This window comes from Epinephelus lanceolatus, chromosome 18 (assembly GCF_041903045.1).
Source record: "Epinephelus lanceolatus isolate andai-2023 chromosome 18, ASM4190304v1, whole genome shotgun sequence".
NCBI lineage: Eukaryota > Metazoa > Chordata > Actinopteri > Perciformes > Serranidae > Epinephelus > Epinephelus lanceolatus.
Window position 1 is genome coordinate 35,781,900 of NC_135751.1, and position 17,333 is coordinate 35,799,232.

At 39.1% G+C, this 17,333-nt stretch overlaps 2 protein-coding genes across 3 annotated transcripts in view; one reads left to right on the forward strand and one right to left on the reverse strand.

Annotated features, from left to right (window-relative positions):
- Window positions 1–5,366, reverse strand: part of LOC117268516 (caspase recruitment domain-containing protein 10) — a 70,125-nt gene extending 64,759 nt beyond the window's left edge. Inside the window, exons 1-2 of the mRNA XM_078161089.1 lie at window positions 5,237–5,366; window positions 1,237–1,398 (exon numbers count right to left, since the gene is read on the reverse strand). The gene's annotated coding sequence lies outside the window, so the exon portion shown is untranslated. The remainder of the gene's footprint in view (window positions 1–1,236; window positions 1,399–5,236) is intronic.
- On the forward strand, window positions 4,432–14,291 carry LOC117268515 (interferon-induced very large GTPase 1-like). Of its 2 annotated transcripts, none has more exons than XM_033645052.2 (5): window positions 4,432–4,543; window positions 5,779–5,807; window positions 6,138–6,249; window positions 7,238–7,275; window positions 7,388–14,291. In XM_033645052.2, the coding sequence occupies exons 4-5, from the start codon at window positions 7,249–7,251 to the stop codon at window positions 12,215–12,217; spliced, it is 4,857 nt and encodes a 1,618-aa protein (XP_033500943.2). In that variant the 5' UTR covers window positions 4,432–4,543; window positions 5,779–5,807; window positions 6,138–6,249; window positions 7,238–7,248; the 3' UTR covers window positions 12,218–14,291. The 2 variants fall into 2 exon arrangements, with proteins under 2 accessions (XP_033500943.2, XP_078017214.1); XM_078161088.1 differs by having other exon boundaries at window positions 7,391–14,291.
- Window positions 14,292–17,333: the final 3,042 nt, after the last annotated feature.

Consider the following 17,333-nt stretch of genomic DNA (forward strand, 5'->3'; position numbering starts at 1 on the left):
AAAAAGAACTTACACAAGAACCTGAAAAGTTTGTTCTCAACTGGAACCAAAAAATAGCAGGTTTGTCTTGACCTGAAGTGTGAATTGTGATGACATCAGTGTCATATTCTACAGGTTGGAAAGAGAGGATGGAGAAGTCAAGTGAGAAATAGTCAGAATAAAACAGCGTGCAGTCAGTGGTCTCATGAATAGTTGGTCCATGCTGTTTTTTGGGGTAAAAACAAATATCTGTAATAACAGAACAAAAGTTTGCAGGTACTCGGTGTAATCCATGATTGTATTACTACTGTTTACTTCTGTTGTGCATTGTGCAATGGCTTCCGTTAAGGACACATCCTTGAACATTTCTAGACTGGTGAAAATATGGACTGGTTCACTAGATAGAACCAAGGTTCCAAGAATCTTGAACACAATCAGTTTAAGAACCATAACTAATTTGGTAAAATGGGGGTTTTATAGTAATTATTCTGTATAACCATGGCTGTAGCCAGCTATGAGGTCACTGAGGTCTGACCTTGGTAATTATTCCCTAAAAAAACTCACGGTCTCTCCACATCTAAATGGCATGAAACCACTTGAAACCAACAGCCATCAAGACAGAGAGATCTGTGTGGGAGAGACTAATGCCCTTGCCAGCCATGCATACCCAGTATGCCTTCTGGGAAGACTGTGAAGAAAGACGAGCTCAGTAGACTCAGATTGAATGGCTGTCTGAGAAGCAGTCAGTCAGGAGCCCCACTATGCTCCCCTGCATACAGAGGCAAACTGCTGGCATAAGGCTTGTTTGAGATGAGACAGAATTGGTTAGGTTTGTGTCCTCTTCAGAAGCGTCATCTGACGTGCGTCGTGACATGTCTTTATCAGCTGGTGTTTCATACCAAACTATGTAGGTTCAGCAATAGGCCTACCACATACTCAAATTTGAGTAAATATGAATTCAATGAATGAATGAATAGCCATAAAAACTTAAAGAGGGGTGAACCAGTAACTACTTAATCAGATTACAACAAGCAATTTGTAACCAGCACCACCCACCCTTGAATATTTCTCCCCAAACAAGGCACACATTGTCTATTTGAACTCTGCTAATATAGAACACACCACCACCAGAAATGTTGTGTAATACTGTTGCATTAACAGTTCAGAAAAAGGAGGAGGAGATCAGTGTAGGGAGGCCATACCTCTACAGAGGCACAGCACAGACACTGAACAGATTTTCATAAAAACGAGACAAACCTTTCAGTACAGACAGGAGTGATTCATGATCCCGAGAAATCCAGCACAGTGCTCACAGTCTTCCCAAGATTCCTTGACACAAAGGGATTGGTCCTATAAGACTTCCAGCTGCTGTTTGGAGAGGAGGCCTTATCAAAGCTTCTGGAAGAGTGGGGAGTATTCCTGAAAACAAAAATCATAAAAGAAGCAAACAGCATTTTAAGTTATTTGTGATGATTGAGTGTAATACTTATAGAAGTACGGCAAATTAAAAATAAGGATTGCTTTACATAGTTAACTGTATGACATAAGAGTCTTGCAGCACACTGTTGATAGCCTAAAGGGGTCTTAATGAAAACGAAAATAAAAGCAATACTTGGGGGGAGGCTTAAAAGCCCTGAATCATCAGTCTGAGAATGCCACTTAGTGCTTACACTGCATTGCTGCAGCACCCAGTTATTTAAAGCCCCCCCTCCAGCCAGTTTTACTTTCTGTTCAAATGGTTAATGGTTAATATTGCAGCTTGAGTATTGGAAAACAGCAATATGGCATTTGCATTGATTAATTTACTATTCATCAGAGCAGTAATGAGATAATTCGCAGAGCACACCAACTCTGTCACAAGAGATGATAGAGAGCCAACGAGAGAGACAGTCAGTGTGTTGAGCTATTTTTGCTAATGGGATTTTGTGTAATTCAGTGTGTTAATGGCAGCTGTTCACCACACATAGGCTATAAATAAAAAAGATACAGAGAAATTGATTCATGCCTTTATTTCAACCCGCCTCGACTACAGTGACGCACTTTTTACTGGCCTCCCAAAAAACACCACTGAAAGACTTCAGCTCCTTCAAAACTCTGCAGCTCGGCTATGAACCACAACCAAGAGGAGAGAGCACATCAGGCCAGTCTGAGCTGCTCTACACTGACTTCCTGTTACATTTACAATTGATTTTAAGTTCCTCCTCCTTGTTTTCAAAGCCCTACATGGGCTTGGACCGAGCTACATTGCAAACTCTTTTGCCTCCAGGAACATTGGAGGTTCCCAGCAACAGTCAGAAGAAGATCAGGGATGCATCCTTTGTCAATTATGCCCCAAAGCTATGGAACACACTACCTACAGATATCAGGGAAGCTACCTTGCTAAATATTTTCAAATTCACTTTTAAATCTGTTCACTTTAGCCTGTAACTAGCCTTAACTTTTACAATTCTATGATTTTATAATGCCATGATTTTATGACTTTATAATCTATTTCATCGTATGACTTTTTTTTCATTTTTCATGATTTTAAGATTTATGGTTAATCCTCGTTTTAAACAGTTTTTTAATGTCCTTATATATTGAATTGCCATGTCTGTTTTATGTTTCAGCATTTACAGAAATTGTAAGAACAAAGGTGGCAAAGAGTATTGCAGTTCTGGGGAAAACAAAACCCGTACTGGACCATAAATCACTGCACTTTCTGTGTTCATCACTTGTACTATTTGACTTACTGTGTAGAAGTTTGGGGCAACACTTACAAAAGCAACTTACAACCATTATACGTCCTTCAAAAGAGAGCAATCAGGACAGCTCACAGTGTGGGGAACAGGGAACACACCAACACACTGTTTTAAAGTCACAATTTTTTGACTGCAATAATGTATAATAGGGGGGTTAAAATTTAGGAGAATTTAATTTCAAAAAACAATGTATTCATACAACTAAGAAGAGTCTGTGTATTTCAGTGTTTGGGGTGGACTTGTGAATGGGCAACGTGATGAGCTGAAACAAAGCCCAAATATAAATCAATTTAAAAAACTATTCAAAAAGATATTTTTGGCAGATATATAGATGAGGAAAGGTTTTGTTAAGGGAGTGCATATTTATTTTATAACACTGGTTGGTACTTGGACTGTAAGTAGACTGGGTTTATTACTCATTTATCTAATTGGGTGGTAAATAGACTGGGATAGTTGTATATTAGTTGTAAATCAATTTGGGAATTTGTTGAAATAATATACAAGTTAAAAAAACAAATGTAAGAAAGGGGTAGGGAGTAGGACATAAAGGTTTTACATCTACCTACTCCTTTGCATACACTGTTATCTTTGTCTTGTTTGTTTTTCATTTTGTTTTATATTTTTGGTTTGAAATTAAGTCATTAATTCATTCATTTATGTCCATGTTATTATAATTATCACTACTAGTCCATACCCATTGGTAGCTTTGTCACCTTCTACCTATGCCAATCCTCCTACCAAAAATTAGAAAACAAAACAAAACATTGGTCCACAGGGGGAGCCACAGCGATCGGTTGCATGTCTCCATGACATACAGGGCATGAAATATGCCCATTCAAAATTTGCCATTTCAATCGGTTGCTATAGCTCCCCCCTTTGGCCAATTGATGTAATATTGCTTCATTCGCATCCTCCCATGACCCTCTACCACTGTGCCAAATTTCACATGGATTGACCAAGTCAGTGAGGAGAAAAACGTGGAACAGACACAAGTCACATGTCACCTTTCCATATTAGCAACAACCTTCTTATTTTAAACTCTGAGCACGAAATTAAGTCGTTTGTAAAAAAAAAAAAAAAAAAAAAAAAAAATATTAGGCGAACAGTGTGGCTAAATGACACTGTCAGGACATGACTCAGAAAAATAATAAATATCATAAAAATACCAAAATACACTGGAGAGAGGCTTTAAGAGTAAAGTCGCTCACCCTTAAAAGGAAATGGGATTTGATCTAAGCTTTCAGTTTTACTTTAAAACTATCATCTGGAGCAGTTTTAATTAAAACTGAAAGCTTGAGACTGAATCAGTGCCTCTCTCCTGTTTTTGGACGAACCTCTTCTTGTATGTGTTAAACATCAGTGGATCTGCTGGTTTAATAATTAATGTCTTTCTAAACAAACATGAACTCTTGTAGCAGCTGTGGCTCTGCAAGTCACTGATATTCAGTGTTGGCAGCAGTATGTGCTTGGCAGTGTTTGAGTAGTGTGACCTTTTAGCCTATAACTAAGTCACAAGGTTTCCAGGAAATGGAGCTCCCTTACTTTCACTTTTAGTTTTGTTATTACTAACTTAGCTATGCGACTTTCACGTGTCCTTTTGTCATCACTGATTTTCAAGTAATGTGTCTGCAGAATTTCCCAGCTCCTTCCACCTATAATAACACCACGTTAGATTTGTCAGGGGCAGGTGGGAGGGATTTGTGAGGGGCAGACGTAGCGTCACAAAGGACACAGGCCTCTGATCTATCTATATATAGAGTGGGGCTGGAGGATACAGCAGCCATATCCCCACTGACCAGGCAGAGCGAAGGAGACACAGAACTGTGAGTTTAAATTACATACCGTTTTGTTTAATTTTAGCATGCGCGTTTTTTACAACAGACACTGAACTTTTCAAACAACTTGAATTTTATATTGTGATCTGACTTGACATTTTTTCAGAGCGTTGGCACAAATACAGACCAATACAGTTTGTCTTTCTATTCTTGTGAGCACTGTCATTAACATAAAGCATGCCCTGGCCCCTTACCCTAATCATAACCATCCTTACTAAGTGTCTAACTCCAGCCCTAACCAGAATCCGAACCTAAACCTAATTCTAACCTTAATATTAATGCCAAGTTTTACCCTTCAAACTCATTTTTTTAAGCATTGAGGGATGGTCCTCACAATATGAGTTACTTGGGAAGGATGATGAGGAGTCAGTTTTTGAACTGGACTCTTATTTGGGTCAAATGAACTTTCCCCTCCGGCTGGAGTTTAACCCAAAACTAAAGAAATATAAGTGATGCTTTTTGAGCTCTGATTGTCTAAATGGGATGGCTAAGTGGGTTTCAGTGCTGGTTGGTAAAGATGGTCCCGTGTTTTCCCTCTATTAGCTATTTTCAATTGTTTGTCATGTTTGTTCATCATGAATTATATTTATGACGGCATACACAGAAAGTCATGTAAAGTTTGTAACACCCCCTTAAAGGGATAGTGCACCAAAAATGAAAATTCAGCCATTATCTACTCACCCATATGCCAAGGGAGGCTCTGGTGAAGTTTTAGAGTCCTCACATCACTTACGGAGATCTGAGGGAGAAGTGGGTAGCAGCACAACTGCTCACCTAATGGCTGACGGTGACCCAGATTAAAACGTCCAAGAACACAGAATTGAAACCATAAAATATCTCCATACTGCTCGTCCGTATTGATCCAAGTGTCCTGAGGCCCCGACATAAAAAGTTGTTTGGAAAAACGTCATTTGAACTCTGTTTTTAGCCTCAGTGTAACCTGTAGCTCTAACTGCCTCTCTGTGGACTGTGCTCACATGTGCGCACTTGCGCGCGAGACCAGCGAAAGCATGTGAACACACATGAAGGCAGTGCCCATGTCTCACAGTCTCGCGCAAGCGCACACATGTCAGCTATGTTGGGGTTTTTGAATGTGTATTTTTTTTTCTAATAATTCAAATCATATGTGTAAATCTTATTAACCTGGAATGTTTAACTAACTGAAACAAATTCTTTTATGTCTGATCGTGCAATCTGCTTGTTGTTACATAACCCTGCTGTAGACGAGGAGAAGAGAGCAGCTAAAACAGAGGTAAGGATGACATCTTTTGGTCCTCAGTTGTCATTGTTCATACAGAAGCATTTCTTTTTTAAATGCTATTTTTCTGAAGTTATGTCAAAGTTCAGCACTAACACCTGAACCTTCAGCTGAAGATTGGAGCCTTTTGCCTTGTTAGTTTACAGTGAGTTTGAGTCCTTCAACTTCCTGGTTGAACACATGGATGAACTGAAAAAACACTTGCAGAAGAGCTTCCTTTTGTCTCACTAAAATATAAACCTGGTTGCATTTAGTTGTACATGTACCTAATGTCAAAAGTTCTAACCTGGTTAACGTATGTTAAATAAAATAATGTTTTCATAGTGTAATCCAGTGAATGAACCCAGTGATGCTGAACACTCAAAGAATGATGACAGCACAACGAAAGGAGGAGAATCTGTAATCAAGCCTGTACGATCGGCAGATCCTGGGACAGGTGATATTTTCATGAATACAGCAATAATATGAAAAAGTCAAGGATAGAGCTAATGAAGCTTTTAAACGGGCACTGTGTAGGAATTTCTCCCACCTAGTGTTGAGATCGTTTATTGCATTTAAACAGATAGCGCACTCTAACGCCTCAGTGTTTCAAGCGCGTATTGCAACAACGGTAGCTGCTGTGTACCAAAAAGCTATGGTAACATTGATGAAACCATGTCATCTGATACTTCATGGAGTATTCATTCAGGCTGCTACACAGACACACGCGACGTGAGTTGACAAACCCCCTCCTCACCATGCTGGCTGTGTTTACAACGTAGGACTGTTGGGACAGGTGTAAATCGAAGACAAACCAATAACGTCTTGTCTTTTGACAACTGACAAGTGGCTCAACCTCACACACCTCGTCCCTCTCCTCGAAACACTGCATCGCTAACAGCATTAACAGCGCTGTTAGCTGTGATTCTCCTTCAGCAGCTCTCTCCACCTGGGAAAGGCTACCCCAATGTTGAACCTCGTTTTTTTTTTAAATCGCCGGTCACGTTGCCTTTTTGCCTTTTTTCACCAGCACTTGTGACTTGCCTGCTTGCTGCTGCTTTTCATCACTCTACCTGCAGACGGAAACCGGAAACACAAGTGAAAACGCAAAAGGCGATTCCGTATTTCTCAAGTATGTCCTTGTATGTACCTGTATTTTCAAGATGGCGCATGTACATGATGAGACACCGGTCGCAATGTATATGTAAATGAGAATTTCGGAGCTTACGGACATACTTAGATATGCTGATGGAGGTAAATACACATGTGCTAGGACACACTTTTGACTGCAAAATTTGTTTGTCTCAAAGAACAACTGAAATTGTTACACATAGTGCCTTTAATGTTCAAAATAGATTACAGTTATCATTAAAAATAGAAAAACAAGATATCACTTTAAAAGTATATTGCTCCATCCCTCATATAATATACTTATTCTATTGCAGGTACCTTAAATATGGATAAGAGTGGAAACAAGGATGAGGTAAGAAACTCCATATTTAATTCATTAAATGTTAAGGATGATTTACTTTATACCTCATTGTATGGTGTTACAATGCTTTACATACAGGACATATTTATTTACTTATTTACAGCAGTCAGTGAAGACTTCTGAAGAGATCAACAGGAAGGAACAATATCAAAGAGAAACCAAAACACTGCTTGGCAGACTTCACCTTCAAGACAAACATCAACAGAAGTTGTCACCAGCAGATTTTCTTAAAGTAGGTCCACCTGTGAAACAGGACCATGAAACATCTGAGAAGGAACTCGCTCATACTTTACTTCAGAGGTTGATGATGTTAGACTACAGAGCCAGATATATTCCTGTAAGACAGGATAGTGATGAGGTGACCCATTCAAAGTCTGTTGTAAAGTTTGACACTGTTGACACAGACGATGATGACTTAAGTGATTTTTGTAGCACCACTGCAGACTTTGATCAATCAAAACAGACTCATGTGCATCCAATGGATGTTCAGATGGCAGTATTTCACTGCTCAGACAGCTTTTTGAAGCAGAACATGACAACAAAGCTATCACAATGTCAGTATGCCTTACCTTTGCTTGTTCCTGACCCAGTCACAATGGATATTGAATGTCCTCTGTGGACTTTCAGACAAATAAGAAAAGCATGGAAGGTAACTGAAATCAAAGATAATTCAAACATTGTCACCATGAAGAGCATGCCCATCTGCAAAGCTGAGACACCCATGGTGTCATTTCTCCGCCTGGGTTCACTATCTCTGTCTAAGTCACAGCTGATTAACACTTTGATCAATGACCGTCACAGCACCTTCTTCCACAGAAACTGCCCAGGTAGCACCAAGTCTCGCCATCTGATGGATGGTGTGGCAGAGATTGCCTGGTACTGCCCTGCTGGAAAACCCAATGATACCTTCACTGACTGCATTGCCTTCTGTAATCTTCATGGTGATGCTCTGTCAATTGAAAAACAGCGTGACATACTGACTGACAAATCTTCAATCAATGTGGTTCTTGTAACAACTCTGGGAAAAGGTCACAAAACTTCTGCAGTTATGTCAGTCCTTCTCAAGTCTCCAAAGCCTCTCATATGTCTCACTGCTGATAATGAATGTGGTGCAGTTGAGAAAAAAAAGGGAAAATACATAATGGGTCTTCGAGACAGAAATCACTCAGATGTTTCCAAAGAACTGAAAAGAATCATTGGAAAAATTTTGTCTGGACCACATGCATCCTTCCAGCTTGAAATCATGGCTGAAGTCTCTGGAATCAGAGTAGATGAAGATGACAAAGTCTGCCAAAAGGGAAAATCTGCTGCAATTAAAATTGTGAAATTGCTTCAGGGGATGGATGTGTCAAAGATCAAAGATACATTTCTCCCTTGTCAAGGCCAACTGTGGCACAAGTGGTGCAGAATAAACAAAGAACTGTATCACCTCGAAGGACACATTGAGAAGGAGAAATGTAAAAAGCAAAAGGAACTGATGCAGATACGACAAGATCAATGCACTGCTTCCTGTAGTGAAGTAATGAAGTTGTTCACTGAAACCCTCTCGTCATTGCCATCAACAGATAGAGAGTATTTCCTGAAGTGGACTCAGATTTTGATTGATGCCCTCTCCACAGATGATCTGTCTTTAATTTTACAGAGCTATGGTGAAAAGTGGTCTGAGGTCTTGGCTTTGAAAAAGAAGCATGACAAATCTGATCTGTTAAAAAGCAAGCAAACTGAGCTTGAACAAATATCAACAAAACTACAGTCTGCCACTTTTGGCTTGGAGCACATCTTTAGAGAAATGGGACAGATCTATGAAGCCTATGCATCTCTGCAGAAACAAACAACAAGGGGACAAACTGACTGGTCTAAATACCCTGAGCTGGCTGCAGAGCTGATGATATCAGGACACCCAATGGAGCTGATGGATGGTGATGCAGGTCATGTGCCTTCAACGTGGATCTCTAGTCTTTTAGATGAGGTCATCAAGAAACTGGGCGACAAGAGAGTTTTTGTTTTGTCAGTGCTGGGTGTACAAAGCAGTGGAAAATCAACAATGCTGAATGCCATGTTTGGGTTACAGTTTGCAGTGAGTGCTGGCAGGTGCACCAAGGGTGTCTTCATGCAGCTGGTCAAAGTTTCAGATGAGATCAAGAAAGACTTTCACTTTGACTACATTCTAGTGGTGGACACTGAAGGACTGCGCGCTCTTGAGTTGGAGGGTAACGCCACTCTTCACCACGACAATGAACTGGCAACATTTGTTGTTGGTCTGGGAAACATGACACTGATCAACATCTTTGGAGAGAATCCAGCTGAGATTCAAGATGTTCTGCAGATTGTTGTTCAGGCTTTCATGAGGATGAAGAAAGTTCAACTTACTCCAAGTTGTGTGTTTGTCCACCAGAATGTTACAGATATTACAGCTGCAGAGAAAAACATGGACGGAAAGAGACGGCTGCAAGAAAAACTGGACAAGATGGCCCAACTAGCAGCCAAAGAGGAGGTTTGTAATGCTGAGTGCTTCAGTGATGTCATAGCATTCGATGTGCAGAAAGACGTGAAATACTTTGCCCAACTATGGGAGGGAAGTCCACCTATGGCTCCCCCAAATCCAGGTTACAGTGAGAGCGTCCAAGAGCTGAAGACCATCATCCTCTCTAAAGCTTTACAGTCAGCTGAAATTTTTCTCTCACAGTTCAAAAGCAAAATTCAGGACCTGTGGAATGCCCTGTTGAATGAAAACTTTGTTTTCAGTTTCAAAAACACACTTGAGATTGCAGTTTACAGAAAACTTGAGGAGCAGTATATGAACTGGACCTGGGCCCTTAGGGAAAACATGTTGAACATTGAGAATAGGTTACATACCAGAATTGAAAATGGAAAACTTGACAAGGTTGAGCTCAGCTATCTTAATAAGGAAATTAATAAAACATATGAAGAAATCAAAAAAGCAGTGACAACATACTTTGAGGATGACATCAACAAAGAGATACTGGTTCAGTGGCGAGGACGATTTGAAAGCAAAATCAAGGAGTTTCATGACGACCAAGTGAGAGGAGTCAAAAGAAAACTGGATGAAGTCATTGAGCAGAAAAATGCTTGTAAAAAGCTTGATGATAAGAAGACAGAGTTTGAGAACAAGCTGCTACAAAAGAGCAAAGAGCTCGCTCATCAGTTAAAGGACAAGGCAAAAGATGAAGAGGAACTTAAAAAACAGTTCAACTCTGTTTGGAGTGGTTGGGTTAGTGAACTAATTGCAGGCACAAAACCTATTGAGGACATTAACTATGAAGAAGATCAGGCAACTATCCTTCAGGAGCTTGGTTTTGAATGGTCTCTTATAGCTGAATGTGAAAGCAGTGGCAGCTACAAAAAAATATCAGAGGTTGGTGATTACACTTGCTATGTAGCTCTCAGCAAGGACCGAGACCTGTGTAACACAGGCCAACAATCCCAAGATGAGGAGGGGCAAGGAAGAATTAAGAATTTAGAAAAAACATTCATACAATCAACAGCAGAACAAAACAAAGAACATACATCAAGGAGATCTTTAGCATTTGAAGAACAGCAACTTATCAGATCCTTCATTGACAGCATTGAAAAGCAGTCCCTTGATGCAATCAAGAGCAAACCTGTCGCTAGAAGAGGCTACAGATCAATTTACTTGCAAGAAGTGGCCAAAAATGTCAAAGAAAAAGTGAAAGAGTTTGAATCAAACAGCAGATACGCCGTGAAGAAGGAGCTCACAGTTAATATTTTACTGTATGTGTTTGACAAAGCAGAGAGATGGCTTTCAGAGTCCCATAAAAAATTCAAAATGAACAACGATGCAGTCACTTGTGTAGAAAGCAAGAAAAAGCAATATTATAACATTTTCAGAAGCTTCTGCAGAGGAAGCTCATCTGCTGTTGTGTTTGGAGAACTGATCTGTGAAAAACTGAAGAGTTCCACCGTTGAAGCCGTCTGTAACAAGACTGCCATTGATCTTGCTGGAGAGATGAAGTGCAGTTTCCCAGCATTCAGTGGGAACAGGTTGAACTTGGAGAAACACTTGCTGAAGTCACTGGCTGAGAAAGAGGACTTTGGTGGTTTTATCACCTACATCCGCCACCCAAGGAACCAAGCAGAGACTTTCATAAGAGAGCAAGTACAGAAATACATCCTCACAGACAACAAAGATAAAGCACGGAATATACTCAAGAAAAATGTTGAAGACATCAATAAGCTTGTGAGTCATGCTTTATTTGCTGCAACAGAGAAAGTCAAAACCCAGAGAGGAGACTCAGACATGTGGGTAAAGGAATTTTCCAGTTTGCTAAAAGATGAGCTGACATTTGACGCAATTTGTCAAAACTTCAGTGACATTAACAATTTTGACTTTCTTACAGAAGAGATAGAGAAAGGCCTTGTATCTGTCATGAAGGATGTGAGCAGCCTCTCACTGCATAAGATGGAGGAATTCAGGATGAAGCCTGATCAAATCCTCATCGATCAACTGTGTAACTGCTGCTGGGCAAAGTGTCCATTCTGTGCAGCTGTTTGTACCAACACGCTAGAAAATCACAGTCCTGACAAACATAGTGTGCCTTTTCATCGGCCCTCTGGGATTGAAGGATGGCATATTCGAGGCACAGTGGAACTGGTCATCAACTTCTGCACAACATTAGTTGCAAGTGATCAATGTTTCTACCCCCATTATGATTCAAATGACATTTTTCCCTATAAACAGTATCAACGTGCTGGGGAGAAGTATGCAACATGGCAAATTACTCCTGATGAGTCAAAGCTGACATACTGGAAATGGTTTATATGTCGATTTCAACAGCAACTGGAAGACCACTATAAATTAAAATTCCAGGGCAGGGGAGAAATTCCTCTTGAGTGGAGATACCACAGTAAACAAGATGCTGTTGAAAGTCTGGATGAAATGTACAATCTGTGACTGAGCCAGAAACAACCAATCTCTACTCAGTATAACAGAAACTGTCTTTAACTGTTGAAAAGAAATAGGAGTTTTTGATTTGATTGGAGGAGCACAACAGTAGCAATATTCAGGATGAGGCCTTCCCCAAGATGACTGAAAGAAACAGCATCTATTTATAATGTGATCAATATGTATCTCAGTTTGTTTCGCAGGATAACATTATTTAGTCAGGATTCCTGAAAATGCCATGAAGCAAAGGCAAACACAACAAATGTGTAATTATAAATGGCATGTTTGTTAGCCATTAAAGGATGACTGTAAAAAGAGACAGATCAGAATCAGTCATAGGTTTTTATGCCTCCGCATGGGTAAAAGCTGTAGCTGGAGGGATTATGTTTTCAGGTTGTCCGTCTGTCCATCCCTTTGTCCCATTATTGTGAATGAGATATCTCAAGAACACCTTGAGGGAATTTCTTCAAATTTGCTTCAAATGTCCACTTGGACGTAACAATGAACTGACTAGATTTTGGTGGTCAACGGTTCAGGTCAAAATTACCTTGCGTCTGAATCATTCTTGTGTATGCGGTATCTTAAGAAGGCCTTAGGGGAATTTCCTCAAATCTGGCACAAACGTACACTTTGATGGTAGGGAATTTCTTTAAATTTGGCATAAACAAACACCGTGCCGCCAGGTTAGTATACCAGCATATATCAATTTCTCACTAGTACTAGTATTATTTCCATGTATTTATTCCAGATATTTAACATTGTAGTATTTTCAAAACATCTGATAAATGGTGAAAAATCATACTGATATAATTTCTATACAGTCGAATAACATTAAATATATGTTGTCTAAACAGTGAAAATTTAACCTTTTTTTGTGGGGGGGGATAAAAATTGTAAATGTATTATCTTAGCATCCCGACCTTTACCATGAATGGACAATTCAACTGTTTGGTTTAGCATGGCTTTAGAAAAAAAAAAAAAATCAGACTTACACAGTTATTCTGCATAAATTGTTTAACAACAATGAAGTACTTTTATTTTGTAGTAATTACTTAATTTCAATTACATTAGCTTGGCATCACTCCCTTTACTCTAAAAGGACAAATGAACTGTTTGGTAGAGCATGTTTAAAAAAGAATATTATTATTATTATTATTATTATTAGACCTTTATTTCTTGTATAAAGTTACATAAGTCTGTTCAGTAAGACCTCTGAAACTAGAACGTCAAAAAACCACATGTCCACCTTTGACAATCCTACCACACGGAGCCCCAGTGTCTGGAATGAGTCTTTTGTTACTGACTTCCTGTAGGAGGTGAACTAAAAAGGCAGAATATTTAAAGACACAGTGACATCTAGTGGACTTGTTTTGCATGACATACTTTAACCAAATGGTAAAGATAGGTTAATGAGGTTGGGTGAACATTTTTTATTCAGATATAGTGACTCAAAATGTGCTCTACCTAACAGTTTAGGTGAAAGTTAAAGGGTTAAAAAACAACAACTTCAAATTTGGTACAAACATCAACAAATTTCATGGTCAAAGTTCAAGATCCATGTGACCTCACTCACAACACAAAACAAGTTTTTGACAATCACTCAAGAATTCATATGATAACTATGACAAAATCTACACAAATCTCTAATAGAACAAGATGATGAAGTGATGAAATTTTATATCAAAAAGGTCAAAGGTCAGCTTCACTGTGACATCATAATGTTCTGCTGTAACACTTTTCTGGCCATTATCCAACATCATAAGTCAGAAACAAAAGGTTTGATCAGTATCTGGTCAGATACTGAACTGGTGACACTAATCTTGGGTGCCCATCTTGAAACTGTGCTGATTGTATACAGTAGATTTTCTGTGCTGCTGAGTTTAAGATGTGTGTGAAGCATCCATGTTTTAGAATATGCATCTTCTTTGCAGCAACATTAGAAGCATTGTCAACTGTCAGGGCTACAAATGACTTTGGACAGACGTGGGTATAAACTGTAACTGCAAACGGACATGTTCATACAACTATAAGATGACAAACCAAGTTGTTTAATTAAAAATATGTTTGTTTTTATTCAAGTAAAGTCATCTTTATTTATATGGTGCATTTTATACACAATAAAATGCAACACAATGTGCTACCACTTAGAAATGACATATAATAATAAAACAAGTGCAACTGACAAGTAGAGAAAGAATCAGTGCCAAAATTACAAATACCCAAACATAAAAGACACACACACACACACACACACACACACACACTGAAGAAGTCAGCCATAGACTGTTATGAAGAGAAATGTTTTTGACTTGCTTTTAAAAGTATTCAGTGTGTGCCTCTCACAGGTCCACAGGCTGGGTGTTTCATCTGCTGGGACATACAGTACAGGCCAAAAGTTTGGACACACCTTCTCATTCAATGCGTTTTCTTTATTTTCATGACTATTTACATTGTAGATTCTCACTGAAGGCATCAAAACTATGAATGAACACGTGGAGTTATGTACTTAACAAAAAAAGGTGAAATAACTGAAAACATGTTTTATATTCTAGTTTCTTCAAAATAGCCACCCTTTGCTCTGATTACTGCTTTGCACACTCTTGACATTCTCTCCATGAGCTTCAAGACGTAGTCACCTGAAATGGTTTTCCAACAGTCTTGAAGGAGTTCCCAGAGGTGTTTAGCACTTGTTGGCCCCTTTGCCTTCACTCTGCGGTCCAGCTCACCCCAAACCATCTCGATTGGGTTCAGGTCCGGTGACTGTGGAGGCCAGGTCATCTGCCGCAGCACTCCATCACTCTCCTTCTTGGCCAAATAGCCCTTACACAGCCTGGAGGTGTGTTTGGGGTCATTGTCCTGTTGAAAAATAAATGATCGTCCAACTAAACGCAAACCGGATGGGATGGCATGTCGCTGCAGGATGCTGTGGTAGCCATGCTGGTTCAGTGTGCCTTCAATTTTGAATAAATCCCCAACAGTGTCACCAGCAAAACACCCCCACACCATCACACCTCCTCCTCCATGCTTCACAGTGGGAACCGGGCATGTGGAATCCATCCGTTCACCTTTTCAGCGTCTCACAAAGACACGGCGGTTGGAACCAAAGATAATGTCCATTCCTTGTGTTTCTTGGCCCAAACAAATCTCTTCTGCTTGTTGCGTCTCCTTAGCAGTGGTTTCCTAGCAGCTATTTGACCATGAAGGCCTGATTCACGCAGTCTCCTCTTAACAGTTGTTCTAGAGATGGGTCTGCTGCTAGAACTCTGTGTGGCATTCATCTGGTCTCTGATCTGAGCTGCTGTTAACTTGCGATTTCTGAGGCTGGTGACTCGGATGAACTTATCCTCAGAAGCAGAGGTGACTCTTGGTCTTCCTTTCCTGGGTCGGTCCTCATGTGTGCCAGTTTCGTTGTAGCGCTTGATGGTTTTTGCCACTCCACTTGGGGACACATTTAAAGTTTTTGCAATTTTCTGGACTGACTGACCTTCATTTCTTAAAGTAATGATGGCCACTCGTTTTTCTTTAGTTAGCTGATTGGTTCTTGCCATAGTGTGAATTTTAACAGTTGTCCAATAGGGCTGTCGGCTGTGTATTAACCTGACTTCTGCACAACACAACTGATGGTCCCAACCCCATTGATAAAGCAAGAAATTCCACTAATTAACCCTGATAAGGCACACCTGTGAAGTGGAAACCATTTCAGGTGACTACCTCTTGAAGCTCATGGAGAGAATGCCAAGAGTGTGCAAAGCAGTAATCAGAGCAAAGGGTGGCTATTTTGAAGAAACTAGAATATAAAACATGTTTTCAGTTATTTCACCTTTTTTTGTTAAGTACATAACTCCACATGTGTTCATTCATAGTTTTGATGCCTTCAGTGAGAATCTACAATGTAAATAGTCATGAAAATAAAGAAAACGCATTGAATGAGAAGGTGTGTCCAAACTTTTGGCCTGTACTGTATATATGCAAAAGACAGCCTCTCCTGCTTTAGAATTAGTACGAGCAATGTTTGGATGACCTCATGTACTGAAGCGCAGGACCATTTAGAGCTTTGTATACAAGTAACAGGATTTTAAAATCAAAATCAAAATACAGGTAAACAGTTTTTATTTTAGGATGTTTTCTCAAAGTCTGTTTTTTTGTGAAAATGGTGAATGATGATTTGTCTTTCTCAAGAATTTGGAGTATTCAACAATTTTACACTTTTGAAAAAGAAATGTCAGTCTTGTGAAAAAAAATGAATGTTTCATTTTAGTGCAATAAATAAACCCTTCATACAGTCATTGGAGTGTACGTCTTCTTTGTTATTGATAAGCATTTGAAGAAGACCTGATTTTCTTTTGGCACACTCTCAAAAATATGGCTAAGTCCTGTCACATACTAATTTAAGTATGTTTAATCTTTATGACCCAAAATCACAAATGGAGCAAATTTTGTCAGCAATTTTTAGTTTTAGTCTTAGCGCTGGACATTTAGTTTCGTCTTCATCAAAGAAAAACTTAAACATTTTAGTTTAATGTAAGCCGGTAAAAACACATGACATTTTAGTCACTGAAAGACTGGATAGTTGATTGTCTTACATACAACATTTTAGTCTAGTTTAAGTGAAGACCAAGAGTGAACATTTTAATCAAACTTAAAAAACTGCCTTTAAATATGATTTCATCCGATTCATTTAAGGCTAAAGGAAAATTAGCCATAAAATGACAGGCTGTATGATTAAGAATGCAGCTTTGCAGAGGGGGTGTCTGGGCTGATGTTGTTCTGATTTACATATTTATCTTTGTACAGACATGATTATGAATTATTATGAAGACAGTAAACAACAACAAAAGACATTGCTGTCCTTTTTTTTAGCCCTTAGGCCCAGTTACAAACTGGTATATTCATGTGTTTATAGTAGATTGTACACTACCTATCATAACTTTTAAAAGAACACAATTGTAACATTTTGCATACAGCACAAGTTAAATACTAGACAGCTAGCTTCTCTCTAATATATGGAGCAACTATGATAATAATACCTGACTGTCAAATGTGTATAGCTTTTATATTGTCCATGCTTTAGTATAGATATACATCTAGCACTCTAAATTAAACAAACTTGTTTTAAGAGATTATC